The sequence below is a fragment of the Choloepus didactylus genome (assembly GCF_015220235.1).
Source record: "Choloepus didactylus isolate mChoDid1 chromosome 24 unlocalized genomic scaffold, mChoDid1.pri SUPER_24_unloc2, whole genome shotgun sequence".
NCBI lineage: Eukaryota > Metazoa > Chordata > Mammalia > Pilosa > Megalonychidae > Choloepus > Choloepus didactylus.
This window is the reverse complement of record NW_023637605.1, coordinates 635,086-648,479: the sequence shown is the minus strand read 5'-3', so window position 1 is coordinate 648,479 and position 13,394 is coordinate 635,086. Positions and strand designations below refer to the sequence as shown.

Genomic DNA, 13,394 nt, shown 5'->3' with positions numbered 1-13,394 from the left:
TACACATCCAAAGAATTGAAAACAGAGACTCAGATACTTGTATGCCAGTGTTCATAGCAGTATTATTCACAATAGCCAAATGGTGGAAACAACCCAAGTGTCAATCTACAGATGAATGGATATACAAAATATAGTATATACATACAACGGAATATTATTCAACCGTAAAAAGGAATACAATTCTGATACATGCTACAAAATGATGATCCTTGGAAGTGAAAGAAGGCGAACACAAAAGGGCAAATATTATATAATTCTACTTATATGAAATAGTAATATAGGCAAATTCATAGAACCAGAAAGTAGAGTAGAGGTTACCAGGGGCTGGAGGAGGAGCAAATAGGGATTTATTCCTTAATGGGAACAGAATTTTTGTTTGGGGTGATAAAAGATTTTGGAACCAAAACAGTGGTGATGGTTGTACCATGTTATGAGCATAATTAATGCCACTGAATTGTACACTTAAAAACAGTTAAAATGGTAATATTGTGTGTTTTTTCACCATAGTAAAAAAGAGTAAAATAAACCATGTAGGATAAATACCAAGCTTAGGGAAAAAAGGAATTACGAAACCAGATATTTACTTTACCTATAGCAATTCAATTAATCCTCACTACACCCAATAATGTAGGTAGTAGTATCATCCCCTCTTCCCTGTAAAGTACATGAAGGCCAGAGAGGTTAAGAAATAATAAGCCCAAGGTCATTTAACATGAAAATGTTGGAGCTAGGATTTAAGCCCAGGAGACCTTGCACCGGGCCAAAAAGCAATCTGCCTTACATTTATGACATTTTGAATGGCTTTGTACACTTTCCTAGATAATTCAGTCTTTCCAATATTTTAAATATGCAGTCAAAAGCAAGATGGCTCATCTTACAAATCATATATTTTCAATTAAGGTACCAATTATCAGAATTAATAGGTACTGACAGACCTATTTCTTTGGTTAAAAGACTGCCCCTCAAGATCAGCAGGTTAGATAATTAACTTGAAATCAAGAGTAATATTCTAATTGTCATGCAAACAAACCTAGTTTATGTCTGTTAAGCTATTTAGGTAGTTCATCTTACAGAAAGCAGAAATATTTAGCATGAGGAAAGGATTTCAAACATGGTAGGGCAGTGCTTTTGAGGGACTGAAAATTAGTGGTTGACAATTATGCTTACAGTGGCACAAACTTCTACATACCTAATTAAGTACTTCTATAAAACCAGTGAAACAAAAGTCATGCAGGGCTGGGTGCAACAAGGAGAGCATGGACTCTGGAGCTGAATGCCTGGAAGGGACATGTTAACACTACCACCAAACCTAACTGCCTCATTTCTTATAGAACTGGGGTGTTTCTTAAATGAAACTATGTAATTTTTTGGATCACATTGCCCAAAGAATCGAGATGATAGAACAGAAGTGGTACAAAAACTTTATTTCCGTCTGAAGCAAAATGATTCTATCACTTACTAGTTGTGCAGTATCAGAAAATGATACCACTCTGAGCCCATTTTCTCGCATGTAAAATAGGGAAGAGCAATACCTCAAAGGGTTGTTATGACAACAACACATCCAATATCTGGAAAGCACCTGAAACAGTACCTCACATATAGCATGCACTTGGTAAATACTGGATATTTTTAAATGGGACAAAACCATGGATTTACTTTTGACTGAGATTAAAAACTTCCATGTCAAGGGGTGACATCATCATGATGGCAGAGTGAGAAGCTCCACAGCTCTGTCCCCACACCCCCCGAACCTTAAGCAACAAGCAAAAACTGGCAGAACCATCTTTCTCAAAGCTCCAGAAAATAGTATAAGAGTTACAGTAATAGGGAAAGACTGAAACAAGAAAAAGGAAACTTGGTAGGAAATTATCTTGGCACCCTGGCTGGCTCCTTCCCTATTCCCTTGTGTACATACTGGGTGCATGTCTGTCTGTGCCAGTCTGTCTGGTGATAACCTGAAGGACTGAACCAGGACAATCACATGACCTCTCCCTGGACTTTGAAACTTGAGTGATTGACACAAGGTTGAAAAAAAAATGATTTATATGATTTCATCTCCAGGTAAGCATCTTAATCAGACTATTCCTGTCTTTTTACTTCCTGCTTTCTATCCAGTTTTCAAATTTTTAACAAATTCTATTTTGTTTAAATTGACAAGAAAAATTTTTATTGCTTGTGACCAGTAGGATGCAGGGGCCTGCAGGCACTGGCTTGAGACACTGTATTTTATGCACTTCATCCCACCTTTGTTTTCAGCGAAATTGGTAGCTTGAAATTGGCCATGGTGGGAACTTGTTGTTAAGCACTTACCAGAACACCACTGCATGCAACAAACATTGTAAGTGATGGGACAGGCGAGTTCTTGGAAAAGAGCTGGGATACTCTGAGCTCTCAGAGCACAGAAGCAGCAGAATGTTTTGGAAAAAACTTGAATTTTGCCATCAGAGTGTCCTAACTCCTAATTCCATCTTTCCCCAGTGGTGTGAATTTGTTCACTCTTAGTTTACTCATCTATGAAAGTAGATAAGAAGAATGCAGCATTTTGGAAAAATGATTAGTACTTACTGAATTTCCATGCTGTCCCCTGCATTTCCCAGCCCCCTTTGCAGTTGTGTTGGGGTCTTGAGACTATGGCCAATGGATAGAAGTGATATGTGCACTTCCAGTACAAGACACCTAAGTGCCTATATCCTTTCAAAATAATGTGTGCCCAGCAGAGCCCTGGGGCAAGTTTCCTGGGTGGGTATTTGGATGTGCTGGTGGAGGCGAGACTGGCATTATTAGGATGAGAACAGGGATGGATTGGGATGCCTCTAAATCCAGGACCTGGCCACAACTTTCTCTGTTTCTGCCAGAGCACTAAGTTGCAGAAAGGCTTACATGCAGCAGGAGATTAATAAGTTTAGCTGGGTTGGGAAAGGGGCAGGTGAAGGACATGGGCAGACTGGACTTGGGAACCCAAAGAACAGAGGAACAACTATTGAAAAAAGTCCTCAAAAAATAGCCTGCATAGTATAGACTCTCTCCTGGGTCATTAGGCAGTGTTTTGGTTTGCTAAAGGTGCCAAAATGCAATATACAAGAAATGGATTGGCTTCTACAATGAGGGTTTATTAGGTCACAAATTTACAGTTTTAAGGCCATGAAAATGTCCCAATTAAGGTATCAATTGGATGATACCTTCTTTGAGAAAAGGCCGATGGCATCTGGGTTTCCTCTGTCCCATGGGAAGGTTTGGATAGAAGTGATATGTGCACTTCCAGTACACATATGGAGTCTGCTGGCCCTCTCCTGGGTTTAGCTTCTGGTTTCCATAGCTTTCCCCAAAATGTTTCTGGGCTTCCATCTGGGCTTCTCTTGTGGGTCCTTCTTGCTTCTGCTGGGGAAACTTGAGATTTTCTCTCTTAGCAACTCTCTTAGTTTCTCCAGGGGGGCAAACTCTGGATTATATATCTTAGCTTCTCTCAGCTCTCTCTGAAGTGTCTCTGCCTTTTATCCTCTTGCAGAGGACTCCAGCAAGGGAATTAAGACCATCTTGAATGGATGGGGTCACATCTCCATGAAAACAACCTAATGGAAAGGTCCCACCCACAATAGGTCTGCCCTCTCAACACAGTCTTTTCTGGGATGCATAACAGATTCAAACCAGCACAGGCAGCTACTCAAGTTTCATGAGCAGGGAAGGGAGAGAATCAAATCTTTTCTGGGGTATGAACAGGGCAGAATGGTGTACTGAAGCCTGGAGTAGGGCGCAACCCAAGGTAATGGAGTTTAAGAGGCTTCCACAGGAATTGGTCCTCTGGGCTCAATTGGGCCATCTCCCTCTTTCTTCTTTAGGCTCTCTAGAACTCCCTTATGATCTTCCACAACTCCGATGGTGCCTTAACCACATTGTTCTGCAAATAAACTTTACTTGGAAGTGGTTGTCCCAAGGCAGTGGCCCTAGGTCTTCTACCACTTCAACACCTAACATGTCTCACAGGATACATAGAGTGCCATTAATAGCATATAGATTAGATTGCTATCACATAGACCACAAGGGTTGGGAGATCATCTCTTCTCATCTCCATCTCTGTTTACAAATAAGCAACTGAGGCTCAGGGGACTCAGAGACTGTCAGGGACAGAGCTGGGAGGGCTGCCTGTCTGCTGCTTCTTGGGCCTGGGGTCTTTCTCACACACAACACAGCTAGTCTCTCTACAGAGCAGTCACAACCTATACCCAGTGTGGAAATGGGGTGTAAGTGGTGATAGGGAGGGGGATGACACCTCATGGAAGTCCTGTGCTTACTCAGGAACTTGCTGACGGGTTGTTCTTTCCTGAGGCTGCAAAGTGGAGTCCATCTACCTGAATGTAGTGGCAGTGAACACACACCGGGAGAAGCCTGAGGTAGGTGGGGGACTCTGTGGCCTAAGCTGGCTGTGGACAGAGCACATGGTGAACGCCCCCTTCCCCAGAGAAAGTTACATACCCCCTGCCAGCCCCCAGAGTCTGGGTGTTCTCACCAACCAATAGAATAACCATCCAGAAATGCAGAAATCACAACTCGGACCTGAGATACTATAGAGAGGCAGGGCTCGAGTAGCACCTGCTAAGAAGTCCTCATGCTGAGATTTCCTCCAGACCTACCTGAGCGACGGTCTGGATCCAGCCTTGCTGAAAGAGGGGGACAGGGAAAGGACTGGGCTCTACATTGCTGTCTTCTTCCTTTTAGAATGTGGACATTACCCAGGGGCCTGAGGAAGCCTGAGCACCATCCCTACTCGCTAATGAGCATTTCTTAGGATGCCAAACTGCCTTTGCTCTTACTTTCTTTTACCTTCTAGAGGTCCTGTCTCTGCCCTTGCCCACATGTCCCAGATAATTCTAAGTCCCTGAGGAAGTCAGGGCCTAGGCATAATTTCATCCTCATGTGGAGAGCTCTGCTTCTAGTGAAGACTTCAGTACTCAAATCAAATCCCTGTTCATAGTGAGTCAAAAGTCTGCCCAGCTTTGTTGTAATTCTTGTTCTCTAAGTAACAAACGTTCCTCTTTCTCCCCGCATCTGTGTCGGGGGCTGGAAAGACCACTGTAAGGCATTCCTACTTTGACTGTCTCTGTGGTGAGACCCTGGTTTTGCTGGGGTGGGAGATTGTGAAGCCTTCCCAGGAGAGTTCCTGGGCTGCATTTCCAGATGGGGAGGAGGAGGAATGCTCATAGACCCATCCCCTTATGGGTAACATAACTAAGTATGATATCTTACTCACACTGGAGAAATTGGCACCTAGCTCATAGTGCTCCTTTCCACTCCAACTCCTGCCACCACCCTAGGGTTATTTCACTTTTCACATTGTTAAATGCAACCCTGGTCTACCAGGTCTTTGACCTTTCAACCTCCAGGAAATGTCATCTTCTCTTCCCTGTCAACCACCCACTCCCTGGAACTTGTCATCATCCTGGAGTTCTACCTCTTCTGTCATCTTAAATATTAACTGACCACCTCCACCCTCCTTCATTATTCCACCTTTCTCAATGTCACTCCAGGATACCTTAGCAATATTCGTATCACATATTTGGCACTTAAGTGATATTTATTGAATAAATTATACTAGTTCTTGGATCTCAATGACACTTGCATTCATTGACCTCTCCTTTGTTTTTTGATCCATTAGCCTGCTTTCCCTACATTTTCTACCTGTTGAAAGCCAATTTGCCCGTTAGACTAGAACTGAGGTCCTATCTCTCCCAGGTAGACACGCTGATCTCTCCCTGAAGACAGGAAAAAAATGAGCACATCTAATTCACTTTGCAATTTCAATGTTTATTTCTGATACCAAAACTTGACAGCACACAAGAAAAAAAAAAGCAATAGACAAGAAACAGCAAATAAATTTCATCTTGCATGCCACTTTCAGTCAACAAAGTATGGCTCTCTAAACAGCTGTGTTTAGAAGGAATCTGAGGCTTCAGCCTCACTCAGGGGAAAGACCATTGCACCTGATTAGCAATATCTGTGAATATAAGAAAGAACAAATAAAAAGATCAATGATATATAGCAAAAAGCAAATAGTGCTTCCTCATACTTCACCATAGAAACCATGGGTTTTCTATGACTCCCAGCTTATGCACATAAATATACCCCTCAATGGACTGTATATGCCTCAATTCAAAGTGAGGTACCTACCCACATCTCACTCAACCCAGAAGAAACCAATGGCACCAAAGTTGGCAGCGAAGTTGGCACTGGCTGCACTACTAGGGCCAATAATGGGGCCAGCGAAGGTCTGGGGAAATCTAGAGTGGGCATTCTGGTGGTATCTGGCCCAGAAGGTAAATGGGATTCTGGACCAGGGATCTTCAAAATCTCCTTCCTCATCCCAGGTCAGCAGCTCAAATTCAATGTCATCCCAGCTCCAGGGCCCAGACGTGGCCTCATCTCCAATCCCCATGCGGGTTCTGGCCTCAGCCCAGGCCTCAGCCTCAGCTGCAGCAGCATCCAGAGCATCCAAGGCCTCATCTGCAGCCTCCATGAACTGTGCAGTCCAGTCGCGAGGGTCTCTCTTCTGAACCTGAGATGAGGAATAGAAAACAAAACCCATACTAATATTACTTAATAAATATTGAGCACCAACTACATATTAAACACCCTATTTTGTCCTACTGTTTGCATAACAGTAACAAATATCACCTGAAATGAGGCACCTACCATGTGCCATACCCAGGTTCATATCCCTACCCTGGGCCTTTCCCAGTTAGTGATATCCCATCCTTTGATCTATCATGCCAGGTGCAATTCCTTTATTTCCTCCGCAGTGAACCTCAGCACTTTCATCTTGCTAGTTTCATGGTAGGAATGGAGGCCCCAGAGGAATTCGTACTCAGGAGGGTTGCTGTTGGGCACTCGTCTGTAGTCCAGGTACCTTAGAAAGAGAGAGAGAAAAATATTTGTATCTAGCTAGGCAGAATTGTAGTCTACTAATGCATAGTAACTCCAGATTCTAAAACCACAGATTTCAGGTAGCAACTCCCCCTCTGGACTCTTCCTAAACATAATCCGTAGTAGTTACCCTCTAATAATCAGAACTTTGAATTACTGTGCTATTTTTTCCTATACTGAAGAGTCACTCAAGAGCAGCTTCTCTGGTTCTGGGTCATAGAAAGAACAAAACCTAATCTTACCCCCTCTGTCATAGTCCCAGCTTCAGGTTCTTATAATTTTGTCAATGAGTCACTGACTGGTCCATTAAACTGCACTGCAAATGCCTTGGCCTAGCCCAGCCTTGGAAAGGTCTACCTTGGGAAATGGGGGCCAGGCTTTACTACTAAGACAACTACAATAGAAAAATTCAACCACAAGTATATTTAGTAAATACTCTTAGGTACACATGTGTTTCTATGTGTATATGTGCATGTATAGTTAGTGTAAGAAACAAGCTTTGGAAGGGCTTTCTGAGGTACACAGAGCTCATGAGAAAGAGACAAAGCCCCTTACGCATAACTTAGTTCTGCTTTACAAACTCATAAGTGAGAAGCTTCCTCAGATCTCCAAGGAGGGGATGTCTCACCCTAACAGTAAAAAATGAACACATAATCAGAGACTATGACAGTGCCCAGATGTGGGCACTGTCATTTCCAAGCATGGAAAAGTGCTTTCCAGCACAGACGTCAGAGATGAGAGAAGAGGCAGACATCTACCCAAGTCAGACCCCTAGGCCCTGTACCTCTCCCCGCCTCCCATACCAGACCTCCAGGCTGATGCAATCCTGAGACCATCCTCTGTTGCCAAAGGATAATACAAATAGGCAAGAAATGAGAGAGCCCAATCATACCCAGAGCGCAGTCCCATCTTGCGTAGTGCCTCCCAGAGGACAGCTACAATGGGAAGCAAGGGGAGATAAGGGATGAAAAATGAGCACATGGAAATCAAGCTGTGGCCAACACCCAGCTGCACGTCTAGCCACTTACCCTCACTGGCACGGGTGCCATTCATGAAGATGACACCCAGAATCACTAAAAGGAGACCCAATCTGGGTGTGTCTTTAGCCCTAAAAGAGTGAAAAAGAATATTATTTTCAGCAGCCATTTGCATAAGACAGCCCCCTCACCCATCTAGCTTCCCCAATATTCCTTGGCGAGAGTAGAATTCTACTCTGGCTCTCTGCATGACCTACTATGTGACCCTGAACCCTGTATCCTAACCTACTTGAAATTCCAAGAAATAAAGCACCATCGAGAAAGGCAATGTTCCACTCCTTTCCCATCTTACGTTCCCAGTATGCCAGCCAGGGACTCCGGGGTACTGATGAGAATATATAGGTGTTCTTCTTTGTCAATTTCCTTCAGCTGGATCCCAAATTTCTACAGGGGGAAGAAAATAGACTACGAAATAACAAAATATAGTATAAGCAACCCACAGGCAGTCATTCCTCTCCCTGTGAGACTTATCCTGAACTCCTAGTAGGAACATCATGAATCTTGAAATCAAGACTTTCCCCATCATTCCAGTCCCTCAGGGCTGCCTTCTCACCTTCTCCAGAACCAAGCATGCACGTTCAATGATTTCTGGATAAACATCAGTGTATTCATGGATGATATCCCTCAGCATTTCTGTAGGAGAGAGGAGGGAGCACCTGGGCTGAGCAAGGGCCACAAAGCTGTAGCCATTTGTAAGTGGCTGAGGGTAGCACAGCCAGGCTCCTTAATGGTGGAAAAAGAAGAACCAGCCATGGAAGGAGGGGATAGATGGGGAGTGTCACATCAGTAAAGGGATGCCCACAGAACATGGAATGAGGGGGAAGGGAGAATTCAAGGAGAGGTCACTAGATGCCTACCTGAGCGCTTGATGGGCACCTTCGTGTAGTCTTTAAACATCAGGTACTTGACCAGCTTATTTGCCTGGGAGGGAAAAAGAAATCATTAAAGTTAGACATTTTCAAGAAAACTCAGTTGAATTACAGATGGGAGGATGAAAGAGCAAGACGTCACTGGGGAGTTATAGCTCTTACTCTTTCCTGAAGAAAGGCCACATCTCAGGGCTGTGAGACACCCAGGTTCTGTAAGGCACGCAAGTTGGGGGAGGGGCGCAGGTTTGGTGAAGGTCGTAGGTTCTGCCAGTCAGGTGGAACTGGCCAGTCAGTAGGGATCCAGTCAGGTGGGAGTGGCCAGTCAGTGGGAAGCGGCCAGTAAGGTGGCAGTGTCCAGTTGGGCGGCAGCAGCCAATCAGGAGGGCCTTGCCAGTCTGGAGGGCCCTGCCAGCCCGGTGGGGTCTGCCATCCATGTGGATTCTGCCAGGTCATTGGGTTCAGCCAGACAACAGGGCCAGACCAGACAATGGGGTTCGGCCAGATCACTGGGTTCTGCCAGATTATTGGGTTTGGCCACATCACTGGGTTCTGCCAAGCAACTGGATTTTGCCAAACTGGTGGGGTCTGCCTAAGTGAGTGGCTTTGATGTGCTGGTGGGGTCTGCCTGGCTGTCTGGTTCTGCCAGCCTGAAGGGTTCTGCCAAGTCAATGGGGTCTGCCAGAGTAGATTGGGTGGTGCGCCAGGTGGGTTCTGAGTGGTCACTGGAACTGGTGCAGACCTCCAGGTCCCTGTAGTAAGTTGGGCCCACCTGTGATCCCCACTGCTGTTCTTTTCCATATTCAAGCTATTTATCTGCATCACCAGAGAGAAGGAAGGCCTAAGGTTACCAGATAGTTCTGTTTCCTTACCCTATCTCTGCCAGGAAGGCCCCCTAAACCATCACCTGCAGTGATAGCCTGACCCACTAACCACGGGTCACCCTAAGTCCTGAGCTTCTCTTTCACTGTCTTCCAGGGAGGAGCTTCATTTCCAACCAAGGCCAGGAGCAACCCAAGGATGCGGCCTGAGGTTTTTCCTCTTTCTACATCCACCACTACTGACTCTGCTCATATCACCCTGGACAAGTCACTCCACCTCTTTGTGACTCAGTTTTCTTCTCTGTAAAACTAAGACTATGCTCTCTAGCTGGCAAGAGTTACATTCAAGAGTTAATGAGATAAACTGTGAATGTGCCTAGCTCATACACTATCAAAGTATCAGAGCAGGCTCAGCATATGATAGGAACTTGGGACTGGAAGTGGAGTGAAGGTGGAGCAGGGAGTTGGGGAGAAAAGGTGGGTCGCAAGGCATGGGGAATGCAGGAGACAAGACTGTGGAATCCGGGGAATTGGGGGAGGGGGCGGCACACTGCTCTGCACCTGTCAGGACTATGGAATAAAAATGGTTCCTTACCCAACCCGCATTCTCTGGGCATATTGCCCTGACTATTAACAGGGTCTCCTTTATCTCTGGACAGGGACTGATGGATGAAAAAGGACGCCCCTCTCCGCTCCACCCCCCACCCCCCACCCCACTTCGCTAAAGGAAGACAATTTGAAAGACTACGGAAGCTAGGCACGGAAGAGGGCAAAATCGGATGCAGGCGTTTGGGCAGCTCAGGGAGAACTGGCGGCTGGGGAAATGGTGGGATGGGGAGCAGAGATCTCACCTGGAAGCCGAGGAGGCCTGCACCACAATCCATTTTCTGAGCCATGGCTCCTGTCCCTCTGGCAAGAGTGGAGCCTGGGGGTTATGGAAGAGGAGCTGGGGTTATATTACAGAGGGCAAAAACGAAGGTCTGAATTGGCAGACGGGTGGCTGGGGTTTGACTGTGGGGGCCAATAAGGTGCCGAATGTGAGTAGATCGGGGTGGGAAAAGTGAATGGTGTCCAGACGGAGGTTATGAATCCCGAGAAGCAACTGATGGGGAGAAGCTTCAAATCAGAGTTCGGGGAGCAGATAAATAAGAGCTCTGAATCCGTGAAGATTGGATTGGCGTTCGCAATGGAATCTGGGAAGTTGAATGGAGGTTTCGGATCAGTAGAAATCGTGTAACAGATCAACGTCGAGAAACCTGGGGATTCAGAGCGATGGGAAGGATTGGACAGGGGTTCAGAGGGTAAACAGGGATTCTAAATCAGGGAGGATCGAGCTGGAGGTGTGAATCGAGTTTCGGGGAGTGGAAGGGGGTTCAGAATCCGGGGTAAAGGGAATGGGATAAAAAAATGGAAGGCCCGCACCAAGGGGCGGATGCCCTGTCTCGGGGCTGATTCTCACCTTGCCTCAGGCCCCAACCCCAACCCCCTCGTTGCCTCCCTTCTTCACGACTCAGAGGATCTCGATTGCAGTGTTCGGCTCGCAGCAGCCGCACCTCTCCTAGCCCAGGAGAAAATGCCAGCGCGGCAGCTTAGACGACCCCGCCTCTTCGCCTAATACACCACCCACCGCCTCAGATCTTTGCCCGCATGCGCAAGAACCAGGCGACCAAATAAAATAGAGTCCTTCCTGCTTTCCCAACGACAGCTGTCCTGGAGGTCACAATGCGCATGTGTACTGGAAACCGGTCCCGCCCCTTTGCCAACACACCACCCCACCACCAACCAGGTCAGCGGTATACAACGGTTCCTCCCTTTCCTTTACTTACCCTCCCCCAACAGATGCGCAGTACCTTTGAGTCTCACCCCTTGCCTCACACACAGGCTGTCTATCTTTTCCGCAATGCGTCTGTGTTCTATCCCTCCCTTTTCAAGGCCCTTCTTTTCAGGTCAGCAAGCATCTCCACCCCCCTTGCTCAGCACTACTTAGGTCACTGTGTGAGGTCTCTAATTGCAACAAGTGCTGGGTCCCTGCTGAGCTCATGTACTTTGGGACCCTGGAAAGGGAATGGCTAGAGAGGACACGCTATCAGAGGTAGCAGTTAAGTTTGTGCCTGCCACGTGACTCTACGTGGACTCCTCAGTAGCTCCCAGACTAATACAGCACATCAGCTTCTTTTCTGCCTTTTGTGCAGCTCCCGAAATGGACTCAGATGCTGTGTTGGGGAAAGGTAGGGGCTGGGGAAGGAGGAGCACAGCTTGTAAATCACAGCAAGATCTGTGCTGGGGCTTGTCTTCCTCTCACAGCAGCCCTGGATGGTCGATAGCATTCCCATTTTACAGATCAAATAGCACAGACCCATTGCATGAATTAGACAGAACCAGGGAGCCAGTAAACAGGTAATGCAAACTTGGGGTCTGGGAGTTCCTGATTCCAAAGCCCATGTTCCATTAGTGTGGCTTGGGGAACTGCGGTACCATCCTCTCCTGAGGCGGAGGCGACAGACAACCCTTCCCAACATTTGTCCTAAACAAGCAAAGTTTGTGTTCTCCAGGGCCCAAGCTCCTGTTCTTCAGTCAAGGGGACAGCAGTTAAGACTCCCTTTCTCACCTCCTGTCTGCTCTATGTGGGTCCATCCAGGTATGGGAATTGGTGTTGGGGCTACTCTCTCTGATCCAACTGACAGGCCTCCTTGCTGAGTGGCAGAAACATGCAGACCCTGAGGCCTTCCTGCTGTGCCCGCTGGAGCAAACTGGATAAATAGGCATTTGTGAGTCTGAGCCATGGTAAGCTCTGGTTCAGAGTCAATGTCTGCTTTAGTTCCTTCCAAGGCTGGAAACTGGGGCAGCTGTAGTCTTGCACAAAGAAGCTGGGCTGGGCTTCAAAATTCCTGGGATGGACTGCAGACCTGTCTGTTGCTAGGTGTTTGAGCCCCCTCCAGTCACCCAACTTCTCTGAGCCCTAGTTTCTCAACATGCTCCCTGTGCTTCCCTGGGAAGCACAGGGAGCACTTACTAAGGTTCTACCCAAAGACACACGTGCTGCTGTGCTTCCGGAATGACGGAAGAAACTAAAAAAAGGCAGAAAATGATACACAGATGTGATATGACTCAAACTGAACTGATAGTTTTGCCAAATCCAAGGCAGATGTTTGCACATTTCACATTTGTTCTGGCATCAGCTCCTGCCAAGAGCCTGAATATAAAATGAAGTTAATACTAGGAAGGGCCGCAGCATTTGGTCTACAAGAGCCAACATCAATTCTGCCTGGCTGGATGACTTTTCTCATCTGTTGCATAGCAACCTCACCTGTCAGCTACCTGTTTTTCCTCAGTACTCCCTCTGTAAAGTGTCTGCAGTAGGGCATGATCAGACTAAGGAAAGAAGTTTTGAAACACTATTTTATATGCTGTTAGCTTTCAAATATGTATCTTTAGTCCAGACTTGGTCTATGAATTCTAGATCCATAATCTAACTGCCTACATCACTTCTCCAATTGCCTATCTCTCTGTATTCTCAAAATTAACATGTCCCAAACTGATTCCTTTGTATATATCCTTCACTTCAGCAACACTTTGTGTGTCTCCTCTAGTCATCCACGTCTCTTCCCAATTAGAATCTCCCTTGAGGAGCTAACGAGAACTATGCCTGGAATATTTTACATACTCAGTAGTATCTGTTGAGTGATTGAATTCCATCAGCCACCTCACTTGTTGCTCAAGCAAGAAACCTGACAGGCATTCTTTTTTCTTTCCCA

At 46.2% G+C, this 13,394-nt stretch overlaps 1 protein-coding gene and 1 pseudogene across 1 annotated transcript; one reads left to right on the top strand and one right to left on the bottom strand.

Moving 5' to 3' along the window:
- The window catches only part of LOC119525179, a 113,765-nt pseudogene extending 103,416 nt beyond the window's left edge, over positions 1-10,349 (top strand).
- LOC119525180 (melanoma-associated antigen D1-like) lies at positions 5,881-9,640 on the bottom strand. Its single transcript, XM_037823781.1, is given in 10 exon segments — positions 5,881-5,989; positions 6,163-6,549; positions 6,786-6,898; positions 7,482-7,544; positions 7,808-7,850; positions 7,944-8,023; positions 8,245-8,336; positions 8,506-8,585; positions 8,810-8,873; positions 8,984-9,640. Coding segments are annotated over 9 exon segments (1,572 nt in total). The 3' UTR covers positions 5,881-5,989; positions 6,163-6,169.
- Positions 10,350-13,394: the final 3,045 nt, after the last annotated feature.